This window comes from Medicago truncatula, chromosome 2 (genome assembly GCF_003473485.1).
Source record: "Medicago truncatula cultivar Jemalong A17 chromosome 2, MtrunA17r5.0-ANR, whole genome shotgun sequence".
In the NCBI taxonomy this organism is placed as follows: domain Eukaryota; kingdom Viridiplantae; phylum Streptophyta; class Magnoliopsida; order Fabales; family Fabaceae; genus Medicago; species Medicago truncatula.
This window is the reverse complement of record NC_053043.1, coordinates 1,208,402-1,230,902: the sequence shown is the minus strand read 5'-3', so window position 1 is coordinate 1,230,902 and position 22,501 is coordinate 1,208,402. Positions and strand designations below refer to the sequence as shown.

The 22,501-nt window shown below is 30.9% G+C and overlaps 2 protein-coding genes and 1 non-coding gene across 3 annotated transcripts; all 3 read left to right on the top strand.

The window, feature by feature from the left end:
• Positions 1–6,013: 6,013 nt before the first annotated feature.
• On the top strand, positions 6,014–8,647 carry LOC11432540 (WAT1-related protein At1g68170). The gene is made up of 7 exons (XM_003593066.4): positions 6,014–6,297; positions 6,458–6,520; positions 6,768–6,884; positions 6,997–7,261; positions 7,436–7,594; positions 7,697–7,848; positions 8,134–8,647. The coding sequence occupies exons 1-7, from the start codon at positions 6,104–6,106 to the stop codon at positions 8,366–8,368; spliced, it is 1,185 nt and encodes a 394-aa protein (XP_003593114.1). The 5' UTR covers positions 6,014–6,103; the 3' UTR covers positions 8,369–8,647.
• A 1,314-nt stretch (positions 8,648–9,961) lies between these two features.
• Positions 9,962–10,035, top strand: TRNAV-CAC (transfer RNA valine (anticodon CAC)). The gene has a single exon. It is a non-coding gene; the product is annotated as a tRNA-Val (tRNA).
• A 7,422-nt stretch (positions 10,036–17,457) lies between these two features.
• Positions 17,458–21,280, top strand: LOC11434330 (tubby-like F-box protein 8). The gene is made up of 6 exons (XM_003593063.4): positions 17,458–17,669; positions 17,960–18,027; positions 18,517–18,944; positions 19,063–19,150; positions 19,666–19,798; positions 20,256–21,280. Exons 3-6 carry the CDS (start codon positions 18,594–18,596, stop codon positions 20,965–20,967), a joined length of 1,284 nt encoding a protein of 427 aa, XP_003593111.1. The 5' UTR covers positions 17,458–17,669; positions 17,960–18,027; positions 18,517–18,593; the 3' UTR covers positions 20,968–21,280.
• Positions 21,281–22,501: the final 1,221 nt, after the last annotated feature.

Sequence of the window (22,501 nt, the reverse complement as noted above, 5' to 3'; positions counted from 1 at the left end):
ATTAGTCATTCTAAGGTGTAACTTATTTTTTTTAGTGTGACTAGCAAGAGTCTTTTTTGATTGGACAATAATGAAGTTATTGTTCCATAATAGCTTTCAAAGACAAAAAAAAAATCATATACTAATTACTCCTTCCATTTCTCTTTGAGTGTTATTTTAAAATAGTACATTCTAATTAAAGAAGTGGATTTTTGATGTTTTCTTTTCTATTATTATTATCATTTTTTTTATCAGATAACTTAATCGCTAGAATTCACCAATATACTATCATTTTAATCCAGCAATAAGTTTTTTTTCATACACTTTATCCTTTTTTTTTCAATAAATCTCTCATACCAAACAATTGTGTTGTGGTACACTATTCCTCTCTCCAAAAATTCATAATTTATTGCACACACTCTATCACTCCAATAAAATTATTGGACGCACACTCTTTTCCACTCTTTATTGCTACTCCCTCCGTCCCAAATTATATGTCACTTTAGAAAAAATATTTGTCCTAAATTGTATGTCACTTTACAATACCAATGAAACATTAATGTTACTTTTCCTATTATAACCTTAACTATTTATTACTCTCTCTTCTTTCAAGTCTTTTATTTATCTTTCCCATAGGACAATTTTGTAAAACAACTCATAATATCTCTTTTCCACACAATATTAATTAAATTTCTTAATATGTGTGAAATGCCTAAAACGTTATACAATTTGGAACGGAAGGAGTATTATTTTTGAACATTCATAGAATATTTAGTTTTTTCCATTAGAATTGTTCTTCTATTTTTTATTTGAAATTTCTAACAATGTTATCCATCTTATGAATTTCTTTTAACTTTGTACGAATCATTATTACACTCCATCCGATCACATTTACAAGCAAAAAACAACTTTTTAAATCTATTGACTAATTTATTCGGTCTATATATAGGTCAAATACATTAGTTATTCAATGAATCTACAAAATGTTTTTTCTTATCAATGTGACTAGAGAGAGTATAATATACCGTTCAATCCGTTATACGAATTTGACTTTTTCTATTTTTTTTACAAAACTTTTTCTATTTGCTGCCTAAACATTCTTTTTAATCAGATCGGACATTTTATATTTCTATACAAAAATATTACTATTATAATAGGAAGTAATTAATCATATAATCTAAAGCCTATAAACAACTACTCGTCATAAACAACCCGGTACGTCTGTTTATTTGAGCAACTCCTAAAAGCCCTTGCCTTAGTCATGACAAATAATGTTATCATCCCTAACTTTTGAGGTACGTCTGTTTTTGTGTTCCATTCCACTATTTAGTGTATAAAAATGGTGACATGACTTGGCATAATATAGAACATACATTGTGCTTCTTAAAAAGTCTGTTTGTCAAGATGCCACATGCTACAACAGTCTATACCATTTTGAATTTGACGATGTTAGAATATTTGGCCCCCAATTGAAGATAAGTATTCCAGCATTCGATCGATTTGGCCTCAACCCAGACAAATACAGAGTTTCTACAATCATAATAACCACATGCAAGATTCATTATTGTGCGCAATATCTCTTGAGATCATTAACATAATAACAATTTGATTTTATTTAACAAAAAAGATATAGTAGAAAACTTAATATGTAAGTTCCAACAAAAACGAAAAGAAACTAGTATTATTTGGAGAGAGAAAAACTCAAGTATTGGACACAATAATATCCTCCATATCATGTCTCTAATCACTTGACCAAAAAAGACCATTGAATTGGATATTTGGATATGAAATTTAGGGGTGATAATTTCATCCATTGATCCTCCATTCATCTAATTTATCCAACAACAAAAAAATAGTTGATAGATTGGATTGAATCCATCCATACAGATCACCTTGAATCATAATATAATTTCATTGGATAAAATGTGTAAACAAATTCTTTATTTATAAAATTAATTTCAAAATTCAATTGAAAAAACTAAACAGAAAAGGACAAGTTGATATCGCCAAAACTCTGTTGTCTGCCACCACCTGGGTCATCTAAGCATTGTCATCCATCGTCGTGGGTCGTCAGAGACCTGATTTGAGGGCCATCAGAGCAATATCATCCCCCACCATGGGGTCACGAGAGCACTGTCTTAGTTTTAACATAGAGGGATTGTTGATGAATCAAATCAAACCTTGTGCGTGTTTTGTAGAAACAATGTTGAGTCAACATCTCACTTGTATCCTGATTGGATTTCTAATCCGCTAATTAATCTTTTCCTTTTCTTGTAAGCTTCTCTTTGTATATGGATTTGAATATCTTTTTGTACTCATGCGCATATATTGAATTTTTGCTTATTTAAAAAAAAAAAAAAGATATCATCGTTTAAATGATTCTTTTATTAAAGTTATTAATATAAAAGTATATAATTTTTTTTTCCAAATTAGTAAAAAGTTTGTCAAAAAATAAAATTATGTTGATAAATTATATTTAAAAATTCGAGATAAAAATAGTTCTGTTTGAAGGAACTTTTTTTAATATTAATCAATAATTTTGTCTAAAAAATATGTTTAAAAAATCTATAAGGATAGTAATTCTTTCGGAAACAAATACATGTATATCTGGATTTGGATCGATATACACCCATAGAAAATAAGATAATTGATTAATTTTATTTTTTCTGTCACAACATAGATCTCTGTTTTTAAGTAAACTGATGTATATTTTTCGAAATTTGAATTAATTTTTGTGGTCATATTTAGTACATTGTAGAAATATCTCTTGCAAAATTTTAAATTATTTAACATGGAATATTTTGGAAAAAACTCAAGTTCCACATCGGATAGATAAAACTATTGAGAAGAGTTTATAAAGAGGAGTCAATCATCACCTCACAAGCCAGTTTTGAAAGGTTGATCTAGACCCCAAAATTTCAACAGGATAAATATGAATTTGTGAGTTTTTAGCGCTTAAAATTCATATTCTATATTTTATGTGGGTAGGATTGTCAACATCTCTTTGTAAAAATGCATTAAAAATATAAATGATACACATGAGTTGACTTTAAAACAATACCATAAGTTGTGATGTAAAATATTTTGGGTACTAAAACTCGCTAAAAAAAATTAAAGCAACTAAAAATGAAATTCAAGATATTTAAAGAACCAAAACTTATTTAAGGCTAGATTTTTTGTACCAACGCTAGTTTTACTTCTGGACCTGATGTAGGAGGATTTCAATAGTATTTCATTAGTATTTTATTATTTTAGTTTAATTTTATTATTTGTTTTTTTTGTTTCAGTTTGTTATTTTCGGCTCATTAGGGTTTTGTTATTTTCCTATTTAAGTTTAAAAGTTGTAGTATAAGAGACAACTTTTATTCATTCAATAATATTTTAGAGAATTTTCTCAATTTCTAATAGATTATGAAATTCTATTTTCACAAATTTGTCGTTTACAAACTTATTCTTTTTCAATCTAAGTTTAGTGCCTGCCAACCTACTGCGTCACCTCAAAGCCTCAAAGTGATTAAAAGTGGTATTGTGTTTGGATGAGGAGTGTAAAATTTGATTTTTTTTTTTAAGGAAGTGTCAAATTTGATTTTATCTCCTATATATATATATATATATGTGAAATGTGATTTTTCTAAAATATAGCCATTTGGTTACTTCATTTGAATCAAACTTGATTTTCGATATATATGCTCCCGTACCATAATAATTAGTTAGTAATTAAAAAATATATTTCTTTTGTGCATGGCATGAATATATGCATATTAGTTTAGTAATTTACAAAATAAAATTCATTCATTGATCATAATCATGTTTACCAAACACCAAATCATAGTCTGATCGATAGTATCGCACAAGTTTGTGTGAAAGTCATTATGATATACTTTTTAAATGCATAATAATTCATTCATTTGATGTTTTGTACCTTTTTATATGAGTTGATGTTTTATACTGGAATCTTAACACAAAATATATTGGATTTTTCGTTCATGGGATAAGGGATTTGGTCCTTCCCTTTTTCCGGCTTTCTTCCTTGGATTTTGCCAACTTGAATGTGAGAGAAGCATGGGGGATCTGGTGATGTGGCTCCACTGGTGGAGGCTATGCTTTTTGAATAAAACGAGTGAAATGTATCACATGTGGTGTAGTTACATATTTAGGTGCATCATATAAGATTAAAAACTATATTTTAATTATTCAAATAAAAGTGATTTAGTTCTTGTGTACCAAATAAAGTTCACATGCATGCTGGCACTTATTAAAAAAGGACTGGACATTAACACTTTAGTAAAAGTGTTTTGATTCGTGTAATCGTGTGAATTCATCATGTAGCTAAAAGTGCGATATATGGGATAATGGGACTGGCTACTTTCCTAAGTATACATAATAGCTTTACCAAATTAATAACTTCAAATACAATTAGTGTATACTTAGGAAGAAAAAAAATATACAATTAGTGTCATATAACTTATAAAGTTATGAAATATTAAAAACGGCTGACAAATACTAGTCAACAATATATAAAATTAAAGCAACATGCCAACATATAAAGCTTTAACGTCAAAAGAAAAAGAGAGAAAAAAAATTAGTCGACAATATTATTATTTTTTTGACAAGAGAAAATTAGTCGACAATATGTAAAGCAATATATTGCATTATTAATCTGTATAGTCTATGATATTTGTACCAAAAATCAGCTAGCTTATCAACACAGTCATTTTCTTCCAAAAAAATGTGAGAGAAAATGAAATTGATTAGCGAAGTCAATTCATTTGCTGGTCCAATAAAATCAATCAATTTATTCTGAAAACGAAGAGTTTCTACACGTTCAAATTCTTCCTGTATATGTATATATTCATGCCTAGTTTTGGTAGATATACGTACCAAGACCTAGCTACGACAGATATTTCTATGAATAGTTGTTGAGGGAACAAAAAGACAATAAACCCCCAACTACATTCTAAAACTATATTATATGAACCCTGAGGGTCCTACACAGTAGGCCAGTAATACACACAATAAAATTTTAAAATGTTATATAATCAGTTCATGTAATCTTGCCACAGTCTAATTTGTCAACTATTGTCTTCCATTGTCTAGTGTTTGTCAGCATAAATAAAGCACAGGCAAAACAAAGTAAATTAAAGGCAAAAGCTTAATGTCTAATTGGCAAGACGTCCTGATTGACCAACTTGATCATTTGCACGTGTATATAAATTTGTGCATGTTTCTAATTAATTTCCATGTATTACGTAAAGATGAACTCACTTTGACTATTTCTATAGAACTAATAATAACAACAAGTAATATATATATATATATATATATATAGTGTGTGCCATGTAAATATCTTTTATAAGCTTAATCCTTTAAATTTAATGTTCCTCCTATTTCTAAATTCACACGGTTTTTGGTCCTTCAGTTTTTAAACATCTAACTTTTTCTCCATTCTATATATTTTGATGATATGGAAAATGTGATGTCAATGTGACAAGGTTGATCACTAGTGTGTAGATAGATTGTCATTTAACAAATAATTTTATATAAAAGACCTTTATAAGTCTTAGCTCAACTTGTAAAAATGTCAAAATTGTTAGATCGAGTGTTGTAACCGGCTCCTCCACTAATGTTGTGCAAGTTACCAATGACTTTATCATTTCTTCTATCTACCAAAAAATATTAATGAAAGAGAGACATTATTCAAATAAATTCTTACTTAATAATTAGTTTACATGTCATCAATTCAATTAAATATCTCACTATTCACATTATACGAAATCAACCCCAGATACATAGATGGGGAAATCTCGTATAATTTAAAAATTGAGGGATTAAAATTGTAGTTTGACCGTAGATTTAAGTTGAAAATAAGATAGAATAGTTGATTAAAATTGCATTCAAGTACTTTTTAATATTAATCTTTATATCATTTTTAAATAACTATCATCCAATCATTCTTTTTGGAATCTGAATCTTCAAATATGAATATATCCCCCTCTACAAGCAACTATAAATAACCCCTTTGATTTGGTGGAGGATATATATTTCATACACCTTCACACTTCTCTATATTGCTTCCAATTTCATTGTTCTTGATTTGTCTCCAATATTATATACATAGAGAACGATGAAAGGGGTATGGAATGGAGTACATGGTTTGAAACCAGTGATTCTTATGGTGTTGGTTCAAATTGCATATGCTGCTGTCAATGTGCTTTACAAACTTGCCATCAATGATGGAATGACTGTTAAAGTTGCCACTGCTTACCGTCTTGCTTTTGGTTCTGCTTTCACCGTTCCCCTTGCTCTCATTTCTGAAAGGTTCAATATATATCTATAATTATGTTTATTTTATGTATACTAGCAGCTCCTTCTGTTAATTTCTAAATTATAATTGCTTATAAGAAGATCAAATAATTAACATATTATTTAACTACATATAATTAATTAAATGGTTTTTGTTTTGTTTTCTTCTATTAAGGAATAAGAGGCCAAAGCTGACTTGGAGGGTACTTTTCATGGCATTTCTTTGTGGCTTGTTTGGGTATGTTATTTAAATTAAATAAACATAGGGAAATACTAACTTGTGTCCTTAGGGCACATGTTAGGGCACAAATTAGCATGATCCATAAACATATACTTGTAACTTTCAATGAACGTGTAATAACTATATATATATATATATATATATATATATATATATATATATATATATATGTATGTTATATAAGGTAGTTAAATATGAATAATAAATCAAACTGGTAATTTTAGTTATGTAATGAATGTTGCAGGGGAAGTTTATTTCAAAACCTTTTCTATGAGGCCTTGGCTTTAACATCAGCAACATTTGCATCAGCAATCTACAACCTGATTCCAGCCATCACCTTTATCATGGCCATCTCATGCGGGTAATTAATTAATTAATCATCACCATTTTCATGCAATTAGAATCTCTTAATAACCCTATTATTACCTTACATAGGTTTAATATTTTACTTCAAACTTTGTACATATATATAGTTTCGAAAGATTAAATTTGAGGGCAGCAGCTGGAAAGGCCAAAGTGTTAGGAACATTGATTGGAATTGGTGGGGCAATGATGTTGATATTTCTCAAAGGTTTAGAAATTAATATCTGGCCATTCCACATAAACCTTATGCATCCACATCATCAACACCAAAATAGCCACGTGGCATCAGTTCATGCTGACTTTGGTAGTAAATGGTTGGGTGTTCTGTGTGCAGTGGCAAGTTGCTTCTCTTTTGCTTTATGGCTCATTATTCAGGTAAGCTATAAGAGCTCGTTTATTACCCTTTTTTGTTTTGTGAATAAATCATTTGTATTTTATAAGCATGTGTAGCTTCTTAATTTGGCTAAATTTAGGTTCTTTGCATTTTAGTGTATCATGCACTATGTATGAAAATGTTGTTTAATTGACATGTTTTGGCTCTTGGAATAGGCTAAGATGAGCAAAGAATATCCAAGTCATTACTCAAGTACAGCTTTAATGTCTACAATGGGAGCAATACAAGCCACTGCTTTTGGTCTTTGTGTTGAAAGAGATTGGAGCCAATGGAAGTTGGGTTGGAATATCAGGCTACTAGCCGTTGCTTACTCGGTATATATACTCTTCTTTATTTAAATCAACAGTTGAAAATTCTATATAAATTTCATGTATGAATTGATAATATTGATTTGATGTTTGATTTTAATATTGTAGGGGGTTGTTGCCTCTGGATTAGTGGTTATTGTGACTTCGTGGTGCATAAAGATGAGGGGACCTTTATTTGCATCTGTCTTCAACCCTCTAATGTTATTATTTGTGACTATTGTCGCTTCTTTGATGTTGGACGAAAAATTATACTTAGGAAGGTAATTTATTTATTTTTAATATAGGAAAGTAAGTATTCATCTAACTAATAAATATAGGGTTATGTTAACTTATGTTCTACGATCACATATTAAACAATTCAAAAAAATTGAATGTGTGACTTCTTCTAAGACAATGTTTTTATATTAAGTTTTTAAATACATCTAAAAATTTGTCGATACCTTTTTAAAGGATATTATAATTAGGGACGGTACACTATTAATATAACATCCTAATCCTACTTAATATAATGGTTATATTGATCATAATTTTGTTTTGTTGTATAGTGCAATTGGAGCAGTGCTGATTGTGTGTGGGTTGTACATGGTTTTGTGGGGTAAGAGTAAAGAGATGAAAAGGATTGCTCAGTTGGTGCCATCAAAAAACACTCAAGAAGCTGAAGCTATACAAGTTGTTGTTATGTCGACACCAATGGTAGATGATCATGATAAATTACATGTTGATAATTTGTCAAAAAATGGAGAAATTAATAGTATTGGGGGTGCAGAGGTAGTAAAATGATCTACTACTTAATGTGTTTAATATATTTTATTGAAGTGCACCGGACGAAATGAAGTTGCAGAGAGCATTTTTTTAACAGTACAGATTAGTTTAATTTGTTCGCTAATGCTTTTGTCTTTAATTATTTCTTTCAATATCCTAGTCAACTAATGAACTACATGTACAATCTACAGATTTCAATTGTATTTTTCTTCTTCTAAGGGTGATGGATTCGAAAATGTAAAAGAAAAAAAAAAGGCTAAATTATTCGTTCACATCAATGGTCTCTTATTTTTCTTATATCGCCCCTCCACCCCCCAAGTAGCATCTCTTACTTTTTGTACATGCATTTAATAAAAATGATTATATGTTTGAAAGATACGATAAATAAAAAAACTTAGTAAATTGCTTTAAAACTGACACAAATTTTCTTCAAACAGGACGTATAATTAAGGACGAAATGAGTAAAATTCTAAAGCTTTTAGTTCATCCAAACTGTAGTAAGACCAAAATACCAATGTTTTATATGTGGTGCATAAAGCAAAGATCACGTTGAGGGCCCAAAATTTATCAGCCCAGCAGCCCTTCACCGTTTCTTTTTGCAACTTAGAAGAATTTCCTTTTCACAACCTCATCATTTCATTTGCCAAAACATAAAATTTAAAAGTAAAACCTAAAACGCAGAAAAAAATAAGATTTGGAAAGTCGAATTAAGAGTATTAAAAACATTAGATTTCAATGTCCCCAAAGAAGATTGGCTCGGTTGAAATTATATGAATGTTGTGATAATGATGGAAAGAAGTCTATGTGTATTGACGCTGCTATAAAACAATTAGAATCTATGTTATCGTATTTTGAAAATTATTGAAAGATAAGTTTTACAAAAAAAAAAATGTTGCACTTAAAATAAAGTTAAAGTTCATCTTTCGAACAAAGTGTCGTCTGATTAAAAAAAATTAAAGAGAACAATGAAGAACATGAAAACCAACCAATCACAAAAAAAAATAAAATAAATAAATAAATAAATAACGTAAGGGAATCCTTTTCTCAAATTTGGGCAATAAATAAAATGAATGAATATAGGCGGCTTAGGATAAGATGTAGGCAACTATGCAATTACTTCCACATGGACATGGTGCTTCTATTTTGGATAGCTGTGCATTTATGACTTTGGCATTTCCGTAGTTTCTCCAGATTATTATGGTCATTTCTTTAAAGTACCATCAATAAATATCTACTAAACAAACAATCAAAGAGAAAGAGAAAGTAAAGTTAGTGAAGATGATGATGATGAAGATGAAGATGAAGAAGACTGTGTTTGCTATGATGGTTTTATTTGTGATATTTTCTCAAATGGATAGCGTTGTTCCTGACGCTTTTGATTGCCTTGATGGTTGCCAAACTGGCTGTGTTCAAAGAGATTGTTAGTCACTCTTCTTCTCAATTATCATCCTTTTACTTTCCCTTATATTTCATACTTATTTATTATATATATATATATATGTATGTGACATACAGCAAGGCTTACCGCAAGGTGTGAGCGCAAGTGCTCTATTAGATGCGGTCCAGGTAATTAACATTACTATTTCTTTTTCTTCTTTCATTAACAACAAGGTCTGGGTGGTGTAGTCGGTTATCACGCTAGTCTCACACACTAGAGGTCCCCAGTTCGAACCTGGGTTCAGACAATCTTTTTATTTATGTATTTTTTTATTTTATTTTGCAGATTCTATGTTTGAGAAAGGCATGGATTGAATTGAATAATTCACCAACAACTTGTCAACTATCTGTCTCAGCTCAGTGCTTCTTAGTTATTATTATTAGTATTGAAATAAATGTTTGCTGGTTGTTGTTGTAGTACTAGTACCTTCTAATTAAAACTTGGTTGAATGTAGAATTACTTACTTACTTGTTCATAACGCTGAGCCTGATATCAATATATTATTACTTGTAATAAGTAGTAATTGCTTAAATGTAATGCTTATATATATATTGGAGTGTGTTGGAGAGCTTACGGTTGGCTAGGAGGTAAGGATTTAGTAAGATTGAGTTGCTTATGTAATAATAATAATAATAATAATGGAGATGCTTGTGTTGTGTTGCTGGTTTTAGAAGATTCAAATCGCTCAATGTTAAACTTTTACAACTAAATCAACACTTTTACCATAAAAACGATCCAACTTAACAATTTGATCTCAAACTTTAAGATTAAAGTAGAAGAAACACTAGTTCGGTTTATAATCTCATGATCCAAAGCATGAAGCAGATCATACACCATCATTATTAGATTCATGAATTGAAGGGAGATATTGACCGAAAACAAAAAGTTGTTGGGGGTTTATATGAGGTCTTGATCTCATAATGAGGGCACGAATTAGCCGTGCGCTATCACTTGAAGATAAAAAAAAAAAATGTGGGATAAGAAAACACTCCCTCGGTCTCAAATTACAAGTAAAAAAATTTATTTTCTTATCCTAAATTATAAAGAAAAAAAAGACCAACATTAATCTCTTTTATAATGTTACTCAAAAAACTCATCTTTTTCAACAATATTGTTTACTTATTCTCATAATTTGCTCTCTCTCTTCACATCTTCTATATAATCAATGACGAATAAAATTTGATTTTACATCTTCCCATTAAAGTAAATAAGTGGATAATTTAAAATTTGAACCTCAATTCTAATTATTATATATAATGTATCATCGATTGAGTTATGCTCCATCGATTGAATTATGCTCACAATAATTAAATAACAAAATTTAAAATCATCATACAGACTATTCTATTTTTTTTTTTCAACAATTATATATACTATGAAGATAACAAAAATACTACAGCTACTAAAATTCAACGTAAAGAAACATGTAAGGTACACTAAGTAGCAAAAACATGTGTGAAGCTTCCTTAATTATAGCTGAGCGAGGGTCAACAAAGTCAAACTTTCACATGAGAACTCCAACTACCAGTAGTAACTACTGGCATTAATCAAATTTGATCTAAAGGACTCTCTAGCAGTAGTACGAAAATTCAACACATTATTATTAAAAGACTATTACTTTTTCCACCCTGCTGCCTTCTTACGCACCCTGTAAAATTTATTAAAATAGCTCTGGTCGGGAATACATAATTCGTATCAGATTGTTAGTGATTTCTGGAAGAAAAAATAAATTCAGACCAGATGTTATGTGCTTTTCTGTGTCTTTCTTTGATGTCAAAGGTTTCTATTGACTGTTATATCAACCTCACACAAGCTGCAATATTATTGCAGGGTTCATATGAACGGTCAACAATGACCATGACACCACCAACACCCCTAAAAAACTAAAAATATTTGAAGAAAATGGAAGAAAAGATGTGAAGTGAAGAATGCAGGTATTTGTCGAAGATGGAAGCCTATTTATAGCTTAAAACAAGTCCTAGGTCATTAATAAAGTCAATGAAAACGTGTTAGTGGTTGTAACCGTCCAAACCCACATTTAATGGCTCTCTTTCAAAAGAATCCAATGTTGAAGCTTTCTGGATTTTACATTCCGGAACGTCCTTAGCCCTCCAAGAAGGGCCAACTTTTCCCTCGTTCACCATTATCGCATTAATCCGAAAAATATATTCCGGAAACAGATGTGCATTCCGGATTTTATATTCCGGAATGCATCAGTCAAGGCCGGTGGTCTGCACCACAAGTTTTTGTCGGTCAAGTCAAAAAAACGTATTTTACCACGTTTTTTGACTGCATTTATGGCCTCCCAACCGTTTTTGACCCACCTCTGCCTATCAATAGCCTTCCAAACCCAACCATTTCTCACACCATCCTCTCCCACCCTATCCTCCTCTTCTTCCTTCTACAACCATGGTTTTCCATCGTTGGCCTTTCATAGATAAGGGCCTCGTTGAAAACTTTCAAGGTTTGTATGAACGGTAAATGAGGATGGAACCGCGCTGCAACAAAGTGCGGTTCATTTGTGGGTCATGTGGGTCAGTGTGGTTCTTAACTTGGTCTGTCTGGGCATAAGTTTGAGCACCCCCCACCTCCCTCTGGGGCATTGTTTTCTTCTTCCCGCCCTCCTCTTCCCTCCTCCTCCGGTTTTCCTCCAATAGGGAACCTGCTGCTATGTCCTATCACATAGCAGTGGTTAGGATCTTATGAGATTAGAATTAGGCTCTTAGGAGATTAGAAATATATTTAGGATCTTATGTAATAAGCTTAAAAAGCTTGAAAATTATTGTAATGTATTGTTTATATATTAATAAAATGTATGTTTGTGTCTTTTTATTTCTGTTTTTTATTTTATTCGTATTTTATTTTACGATTTGTAAAGTTTAAAAATTGCAAAAAGTTCTGGTAAAATATTATTCCGGATTTTCTAATCAGAAAATATCTGAAAAATTCTGACAATCCAATTCGAAAAACGAAATCCGAACCAAGGAAAAAATTGAAAAAAAAAAAATAGAACGCACTAGGAAAGAGATAGGTGGAAAAAGTAACATTCTTATGAAAAAAGGGAATCAACGAGGAGAATGGTACAAAAAGGAGGCTCCAAACTTTTTGAGTCCAAGTCATTTGTCAAAGTAGCTTTATGAACAATTACACCCGTGATTATTGGTTTTCATCCTAAATTAGACTTCAAGTAAATAGTCATTTTGTCCCTCAAAATTATGGGTAGTACCCCCTCAAAATTATGGGTAGTACTTAAGTGACTTTGAGTTTGGTGACTTTAGACAAGAAAAAAATGATAGATGAGTGATTAAAATAAATTATTTTAATGAGAGAGAATTATTGGTTAAGAGAGAGATAGAGACAAATCACTAAAGTTACCAAACTCAAAGTCACAGAAGTGCTATCCGAAAATTATAGGGTCACACATTTTGTCTTTTGAAAATTATGACAAAATAGTCTCTACTCTTTCGAAATTAAATAATGTCATAATTGGTTTTTCCGTTATATTATGTCGTTAAAGGATATGATGTGACACATTAACTTTATATGTTACACTACGCATAAATTGTATATCTTTATTTTATTGAGTCATGCTAATTAACTTGTACCCTAATAACATATTCAATGGCGATGCCTTAACCATTTAACATTTGGTACTTAATATGTATTCCTATTAAGGAGAATATTTGTAGGGGTCTTATAGGACCCTGGATCTCACAGCATCTCATTCTTAAGTGGAGTCCACGATACTTTTCATTTAATTAATTATTTTGCAATGTTTGTTTGACATACTATTTATTTATTGGTTGGACCATTTAGAACTTTTGTTGGAGGATAAATTAGTGAATATCCTCTTAAAGCATTCAAAATATGAATTTATTATATTTCATTATGTTGATTTAATTATATATAATTATTAGATTTCTCAGTTTAATTAAATCCATATTGAATGTTAGAATGGCACCAAAATTGGTCGATTCCATGCACAATGAAACGGATAAGGCCACTCTTAATCCTGCACACCATCTCAATTTCTCGGATAATCCAAGAACACCTATTGTTGTTGCAATAAGGGTGATAATTATTGAATGTGGGCACGTTCAATAAGAACGATTCTCCATGCAAAGACAAAGCTTTGGTTTTAACGATGGTATAAAAAAAAAAACCAGCACCGTAAGATGGCGATTTGTATGTATAAGTCAATCATCTTCAACTTTGAAGCAAGCACATTCCTAAAAAATTGAAGCAAAGCCCTATCTTCGTCGTGTTTTCAATCACATTCATAGAGAAGAATCATGATTTGTTAACGAAAAAGGAGATAGAAGTGAATATTAAATCAAGGAAAATCATATTCTCCTAAAAAGGAAAGAAACGCAAATATGTGACTAAGTCCAAAAGCGAGCACTTAATTGGTTATCCAACCAACAGGGGACATTGTAACTCTTAAATTAATGCGAAACTTAGATTGCATTGAAGTAATTTTCCCATAATTATCTTGTAGGGAGAGTAGTGTACTGTTGGTTGAACCAGTGGGAGATATAACTTTGAGAGATGTTTTATTTATGGAGGGTAGTATGAATTCATATATAAATTAATGCGATACTTAGATTGCGTAAGGGCCAACAAGCTTAACTATAGAATAAGTGAAAGTACAAAGTGTCATAGAATGCAACAACCACCTAGCCACCTTAAGGATTATTATTTCCATTTAGAAAACATAAACCCTTCATGCAAGACATCAAACTCTAGCTCCTCTTCATTTAAGGTATATATCTCCCATTTCTAACTTTACCTAGGAACTTTCAATATAAGGTTTCAAACAGTGTTAACAAAAATACAACTTGGACATTCAAGATGAATGCATGATGCTTGCTTGTACACCTAAGACTAATGAAATGACTTATTAACCATCACTCATCCTGAAATGACATACTTGGTCCACATACTCATCCAGTACGTACGTTCATGCAAGAACCTTTAAAAGCTCATTGGAAAGAAGCCATGCGAGTGCTTGGATATATACTTACATTTTGTTTTGATCTAGGGAAATAAGTGGGAATGAAAACGAGTGAAGAGAGCGGTTTTCCACCCTTTGGCAATATTTACATGTCCATGTTGAACATGTTGGTTCCATGTACATATAAGACTTAATTTCAAGCTAATATGTATTATACTCATATTTATTGAATTTCATCCAACTTAACTACAATTAATAAGGATATTTTAGTAAATGTTACTAATTTTACCACTGAAATCAACATAATTAATCATTTTTCTTACAAATCATGAACAAACCTTATTTTGAGACGGATGGAGTACTTAGAATGAGGTGTAATTAGATAGCAATGATTATGCTTACTAATGTGAGTTAAGTGTAGTTTCAACCTCTCTCATTTCATTTCGTGTCAAAACAAAATTTCTCTTTTATTTGGTAGTCTCTCATCTTTATAACAAGTTTTTTTTTTGTGAACAAATCAAAATGAAATATATTGCTCAAATGGAAGATGATTCACCCCGCACAAGGCGTGCTAAAAGTGGTGAATCACTCAAAATCTGATACAAAATGTGGCCCCTAAGATAAGGTCGCCACCCACCAAAACAAAATAAAATTACAAGTAATTATGTCACACACATATACAGAAGAGGATGCCGCCACCAGTCATGATAACAAAAAGCTATAGGAGCATGACTCGATGATAACCATAAAAAGGAATTTAGCTTAATTTTATCAAGAATAATGGAAGGATCAGTTATCGCATTTTTAAAGATACGATTATTCCTTTCCTTCCATAAAGCCCACACAGACGCTAGCCAGATAACCTTTAGGTGAGGATGTGAAGATCGCGACATTCCCGCCATGTGACTAAACTGAAGAAAATGATCTGTAATCGAACCCGGAAAGACAACAGAGATGCCAAGCCAGTGACAAACCAAGTACCAGACAGACCCAAAAACATTGCGGCCAAAGAACAAGTGAAACACAGTATCACTGTATTCATCTTATAAGGTGAATTCTAATAACTAGTCTACTTGACAAAAAAAAATATCGATTATTGATGAATCTAAAAAGTAATATTTTTTTAAGGACTGAAAAGTAATATTTGTTTATATAAAAAAATATTTTTTATTTTATTAATATTTTTAACTCAAGTACATCAATTCATACTCATCTATTGAATTAATTTCTAAATTATGAGTCTCACTTATTGCAAAAGTTACATTACTTTTTAATTCAATAAGTTAAAAAAATCATTTAAATATTATTAGTGATAGTTTTAAAAGTAAATATAGTCTTTATTCAATAAAAAAAGTAAATAGTCTTAATTTTAATAAATTAAAGACTAAAAATATTAATTTATATATATATATATATATATATATATATATATATATATATATATATATAATTAAAGAAACTTTGGAAAAAAAAATAAAAGGAAAATAATTGGTAAAAGTTTTTTCAAATTGGAAGTGATACTCAAACCACACTTTACATACACTTCTAAAAGAAATTCCTCAAAAAAGAGAAGAAAAACGCCGAGAAAATAGTTATCAAATTTTTCGAAAATATGTCTGAAAATAAAAAGGATGCAAATAATGCATGACATTTTGCATTCCTTGTAGATCGCCGCAACCTTTTCGACAGGATTTTGTTTTGGTGGTGGACAACAGGTGGATACGTTACTTAAAACACTTTATTACTAACATGATTATACCATTATCATTATATTATTAATATTTTGTTCTCATAAATTTAACTTAGTTAGTAGGAACAATGCATATTATTCTCTCCGTCCCAAATTGTATGATGTTTTAGACATTTCACAAATATTAAGAAATGTAATTAATATTGTGTGGGAAAGAGATATTATGAGTTGTTTTATAAAATTATCCTTATTAAATGATATGAGAAAGATAAATGAAAGAATTGAAAAATGAAAGAGTAATAAATAGTTAAGGATATAATAAGAAAAATAACATTAATGTTTCATTGGTATTCTAAAGTGACATACAATTTGAGACAAATATTTTTTTAAAAATGACATACAATTTGGGACGGAGGGAGTATAATATATGTAAGGTCTGAAATTCAAATGATATAAGAGTTTATCGATTCTGTATACCAATTATATATATCTAAACATCAAGTATGATATGTATAATGGAAATGTTAGTAGATTATTATAATGTAACAAATTAACGTTTGAGTCTTAATTAAAAAATATATCACATTTTTGATAAGGTTTAACTCAACTGATAAAAATACTGAAATTGTTAAGTCAGGTGTTGCGAGTGTGAGTTTCTAATAACTTTGTCATTTTGTTTGTCTAAATATAATTATGTTTAATGTCTCACACCTCTCGATTATGAATACTTTACGTGAAGAAAATTTAAATGAAATAAAATATTTTACATTAACTTTTTGAAGGAAAATATTTTACATTTATTATTATTTTTTGACTAATACTCCCTTCGATTTCAAATGTATCTAAAAAGTGAAAAATTGCTTACATTTAAGACCAGAGTGACTACATTTAAAGCAAATAAAATATTTTACATTAATTATCATTTTTGACCAACACATTTAATATATTTTTTTTGAAAGAAACAAATTTAATATTTTAAATTCATAGTAAAATAATAACATAAATGAACTTGATTCATGCTTTTACATTTAGTTTTATGAACTAGATTGAATGAAATTTTTGAGTCCGGAGTGAGAAGAGAGAGAGAGAGAGAGATGATGAGGGAGGTGTAAGAAACTGAGTATGTTAGCATTTTCTGACCTAAAGCTTTTATCTTTCTGCTTTGTTTCAAGTTTGTATCTTTCATCTCAGCTTCATACAATACAATACAAGGTTTCTTTAGATCTATTTATTCTGGGTAAGTTCATCTTCCAAATCCAAAGTTTTTTTTCTTCTTCCATTTAAACTATTTGTGAAGTTTTTCTTCAAATCTGAAGCCTTTGGTCAACTGGGTTTCTATTGAAATTACCAACATAATTTTTTTATGTATTTTTCAGCTTTTAAAAATCTAATTTTTAGGTTTTTGGTTGAAATTTGTAATCATAGTAATGATGCAAATTTATTCAACTGTTTGTATGATGAAATCCTTATCAAGATTGTGTGATTTGGGATTTCTTGATAATAATTTGATGTAATTGTGTTTTGCAGATAAAGGGTGCTTTGTGATCTAGCTTAGGAGTTTTGGTCAACTTACATTAACTAGCAAGTTTTAGGAGGTAGTTTCTCTTCCTTCATCCCTTACATTATGCTTATCTTACATGTGTTAACGATGATAGTTAAAAGAAAGAAATTTACAAGTGATTTTTTTCCCTTTGATATATGCAACTTTAGTTGGTAAATATGTGATAAATTTTGCAAGATTTATTGTAATAATTTATTTGCCTTGTAAGGTGTTCCATAAACAATATAAAATCTAATTAAGATTTGTAATGTAACAAAATTATGGTTTTTTCCCCCTAAGTAGAAGCAAAACAATGCAAACTTTACTTCAGTAATCTACACTAACTTAAAATGTTTAAATATTTTTTGCATTTGATTCATGGCCAGGATGCATAAACTGGATTGCATGTAAATATTGAAATATCTTAAGCTTTGTGATTTGGTTCTTAGTTTTTAGATAGTATTTTGGTAGGAAAATGAACAGTAATAGCTAGATTCAACTATAATAATGTGACTGTTGAACTAATACTCTTCTTTGATGGCAGCATATGCTTGTACTGGTTGGTTATAGTCCATCAGAAGTTCACAAAAGAGATACTTATTCTTGGGGTCCTACTACGGAATGTCTTTCCGTAGCATAGTTCGTGACGTTCGTGATAGTTTTGGGAGCTTATCTAGGCGTAGCTTTGATGTCAAACTTACTGGCCATCATCATAGAGGAAAGTCTCATGGTTCTGTACAGGATTTGCATGATCAGCCTCTTGTAATTCAAAATAGCTGCTGGGCGAACTTACCCCCGGAATTACTATTTGATGTTATTCGGCGACTAGAGGAGAGTGAGAATACATGGCCTTCAAGAAAGCATGTAGTTGCATGTGCTTCTGTTTGCCAGTCTTGGAGGAATATGTGCAAGGACATCGTTAGGAGCCCAGAGTTCTGCGGCAAACTAACGTTCCCCGTGTCCCTGAAGCAGGTTAGTTGCAGATTATCTCACTTTTTTTTATTAAGAATCAATCACATTTATGTTGAAATAACAATGATAGTTGATAAGGTAGCAACATGCTGACTTTCTCGTTCGTTTCACTTTTCAGCCAGGGCCACGAGATGGAATCATTCAATGCTTTATCAAAAGAGATAAATCTAACTTAACATACCACCTATTCCTTTGTCTGAGCCCTGGTAAACACTCTTTCGCTTACACCTAGTTACCTAGTGGGTTTATATGGTTTTATGTTCAAATGCTTCTGGTGTGATTGTGTAGATTTGTTCTTATGTAATGTTTCAAAATTCAAACAGTTTAGGTTTTTTAAGTTACTGCTATATGAATATTTGTGCATATGTTGTTTGTGGCTGCACGTGAAGATGTATGCATCGATGTTTAATTTGAGATCTACTTTGGATGACACTGGTAATAGTGTGACTTGCGCCGATGCATGAAAATGAGATGTTTCTATAACTGTTGTTATTCCATGAATATTTATTTCCCTTTGTGATTGATTCTAGGAGTCTTGGATATTCTTTGTTTGATATCCATTATGTCAGGGGGAAAGGCTTAATGGTCTGTTTTGTCGTTTTATATTAATTATTTTAGCAACATTACCTCTAAAGTTTTGATGCTAGGGAAGTTTTTTACAGCATCATGAACTCGTTTTAGTTTTGTTCCTGTTTCAATTTTATTTACTTTGACTTTGCAGCTTTGTTAGTTGAAAATGGAAAATTCCTCCTCTCTGCTAAGAGGACCAGGAGAACAACCTACACTGAGTATGTTATTTCAATGGATGCTGACAACATCTCTAGATCAAGTAATACTTACATTGGAAAACTGAGGTAAATTTACTACTTGCAAATGTTGGTCCTTCTCTCATCTACTATGTTAAAAACTTCTTTTCGGTGTCTATAAAAATATACTGTTGAAACTACTATGAGTTATGATTCCGAGTTCCGAATATCAAAACGAATTCCAACTCCCAGAAGTAAAACAGAAGAATCAATGATCTTGCAAAGTTGCTAGAATTTCAGTTGGTTTAAGATTAAGTACTTCTTTTATTGTCATATGTTTAGATGCATGAAACTATAATTATACAAAAATGTGTTGTAACTGTTATTATCGGAGGTAATAAATAGTCTAGGGTTCTTATTCCATGAATATTTTTCCACTTATGTGATGCAGATATTCCTTGTTTGCTATTCATATCTTCCAAGACCATTTGCTGAGTTTTTTCTGTTCTATTTTATATCTGTCTTCTCACTTGCAAGATTATTTGTTATTATTTTGATACACCAGATCAAACTTCCTTGGAACAAAGTTCATCATATATGATACACAGCCTCCCTGCACTTCTGCCCATATATGCCCTCCGGGGACTGGGAAGACGAGCCGTAGATTTTCTAAAAAGGTATCGCCAAAGGTCCCATCTGGGAGTTACAACATAGCTCAGGTAACATATGAACTAAATGTGCTCGGAACTCGAGGCCCAAGGAAGATGCATTGCATTATGCATTCAATACCAAATTCGGCACTTGATGCGGGCGGCTCCGTTCCCGGACAGCCAGAGCTAATTCACCGTTCCCTGGAGGACTCATTCCGGAGCATCTCATTTTCGAAGTCTCTAGATCATTCCATCGAGTTCAGCAGTGCACGGTTTTCTGAGATTGGGGGATCCTGTAATGAGGATGATGACGGCAAGATGAGACCTTTGGTTCTGAAAAACAAGCCGCCAAGATGGCATGAACAATTACAGTGCTGGTGCCTTAATTTCCGGGGACGAGTAACTGTTGCATCTGTTAAAAACTTTCAGTTGATTGCTTCCACCCAACCACCTGCTGGGGCGCCGACACCATCTCAACCAGCACCACCAGAACATGATAAGATTATTCTGCAATTCGGCAAAGTTGGGAAAGATATGTTTACCATGGATTATCGATATCCTTTATCTGCATTCCAAGCTTTTGCAATATGTTTAAGCAGCTTTGACACCAAGTTGGCTTGTGAATAGTTTTAATCATGAAGTAGAGAGAGGCCTTTAAAGTGAACTAATCAAACTTTGGTGATGGTAAAACTCTCCTTGTTTTTATATCTATCTCTGTCTTATTCTTATTACTAGTGTTATGGGATTAGGCCATTGTTATTGCTCAGATGCTGTATAACTATATTGTAACCTATGTATTAGGGTTTAAAGCATTTTTAACTTAAAATGTTGCTGTGTTTCTTTCTCAGTAGATTCATGCGTACCAAGGCCATGTTATCCTTGTACCAACAAACTATCTTAGGTTATGTCGAAAAAAGAAACAATCTATCATAAGTTTAAACTTGTGTCTAAAATGACAAACTTGCTTTGATAAAATTTAAGATTTTAGGTTCTTCTGTTTGTCTACATTCTTTTGATATCAAACACATGCTCGAGAGGATTGACATGTTAAGGTGACGAAGTTGCTGATTGTTCGACTAGTTAGATAATAGAAGTATGGTATATTAGGAATTATGGACACAAGAAATTACACAACTTTCCTTTGTGCTCGAGTATTTACGTAATTCAAGTGATAGATAGAGCTATGCGGTCTTAGGTACGGTGTCTAAAAGTGTGTTTAAATAACACAATTTAGTAAAACATGAAGGAAGATAACATAATGTGTGGGATTCAACTAGGAATAACGAGGCAAAAATATAAAGAAAGGTAACTTAATTTCTTTGTTGTTCTGTTTCAGAAAATGAATAACCAGTTCTTTTGTAGACCAAAATACAGTACTGATGAGATGGAGTCCTTGAGATACTATTACTAGGTATGTCCTAGTATAAAGTCAAACAATTATTAGTCTTTTTTTGAATGTGAAAATAGTGAAACAATTATTAGTCATCATTGAAAAACAAATCCACATGATATATAATGCTTTTGACATGACTCTTGAGTATATAAATTAAAGTCAAATGTGAGACATCATAGAGAAGGACCACACACGGTATTTATAGTACTCAAATTGTTTTTTTTTAGGGATATAGTACTCAAATTGTTGATATTATAAATAAAAAGTACTCAAATTGACTTTGGTTTACAATAAATAATTACACATTTATTGCTTGAAAAATATGATATTTTTTTTTATAAAGTGGATATTCTTATTAAGAAGATATATTGATTCCATAGTCCGAGTTTAATATTTATCTAAAATAATTTTGATCTTATTTATTTTTGTAATTTTGATCTTATTTATCTTTGAGATTATCAAGACTCTTTTCTCTATAGTAAAAAGAAAAATACTATTTTCTTTGAAAATTGAAGGGCTAAAAATCCAATATTAGATAGGTAAATGTTTTTTTTTAAATACAATATTTTAGTTAAGTTATAATTAGATAGGTAAATATTGGAAGATCCTTTTCTAATCAAGCACCTAATTCTTCGATGATATGATCTTCTAATAAGAATTCACAAAAAAAAAAAAAAAAAACAATGTGGAGGCCAAAAACATAAATATATTTACTTGGTTTACTCTCAAGTTTCAACCGAGATCCATATTCACTACATTAAAACTTTA

What these genes read in the sequence shown, in the direction of transcription:
- LOC11432540 (XM_003593066.4), top strand. Translation starts at nt 6,104, where the DNA reads ATGAAAGGGGTATGGAATGGAGTACATGGTTTGAAACCAGTGATTCTT. An exon ending in CTTTATGGCTCATTATTCAG is followed by an intron (nt 7,262 to 7,435) that starts GTAAGCTATAAG and finishes CTCTTGGAATAG; the next exon opens with GCTAAGATGAGCAAAGAATA. An exon ending in TACTAGCCGTTGCTTACTCG is followed by an intron (nt 7,595 to 7,696) that starts GTATATATACTC and finishes TTAATATTGTAG; the next exon opens with GGGGTTGTTGCCTCTGGATT.
- LOC11434330 (XM_003593063.4), top strand. Translation starts at nt 18,594, where the DNA reads ATGTCTTTCCGTAGCATAGTTCGTGACGTTCGTGATAGTTTTGGGAGC. An exon ending in TCCCCGTGTCCCTGAAGCAG is followed by an intron (nt 18,945 to 19,062) that starts GTTAGTTGCAGA and finishes TTCACTTTTCAG; the next exon opens with CCAGGGCCACGAGATGGAAT. An exon ending in ATTCCTTTGTCTGAGCCCTG is followed by an intron (nt 19,151 to 19,665) that starts GTAAACACTCTT and finishes TTGACTTTGCAG; the next exon opens with CTTTGTTAGTTGAAAATGGA.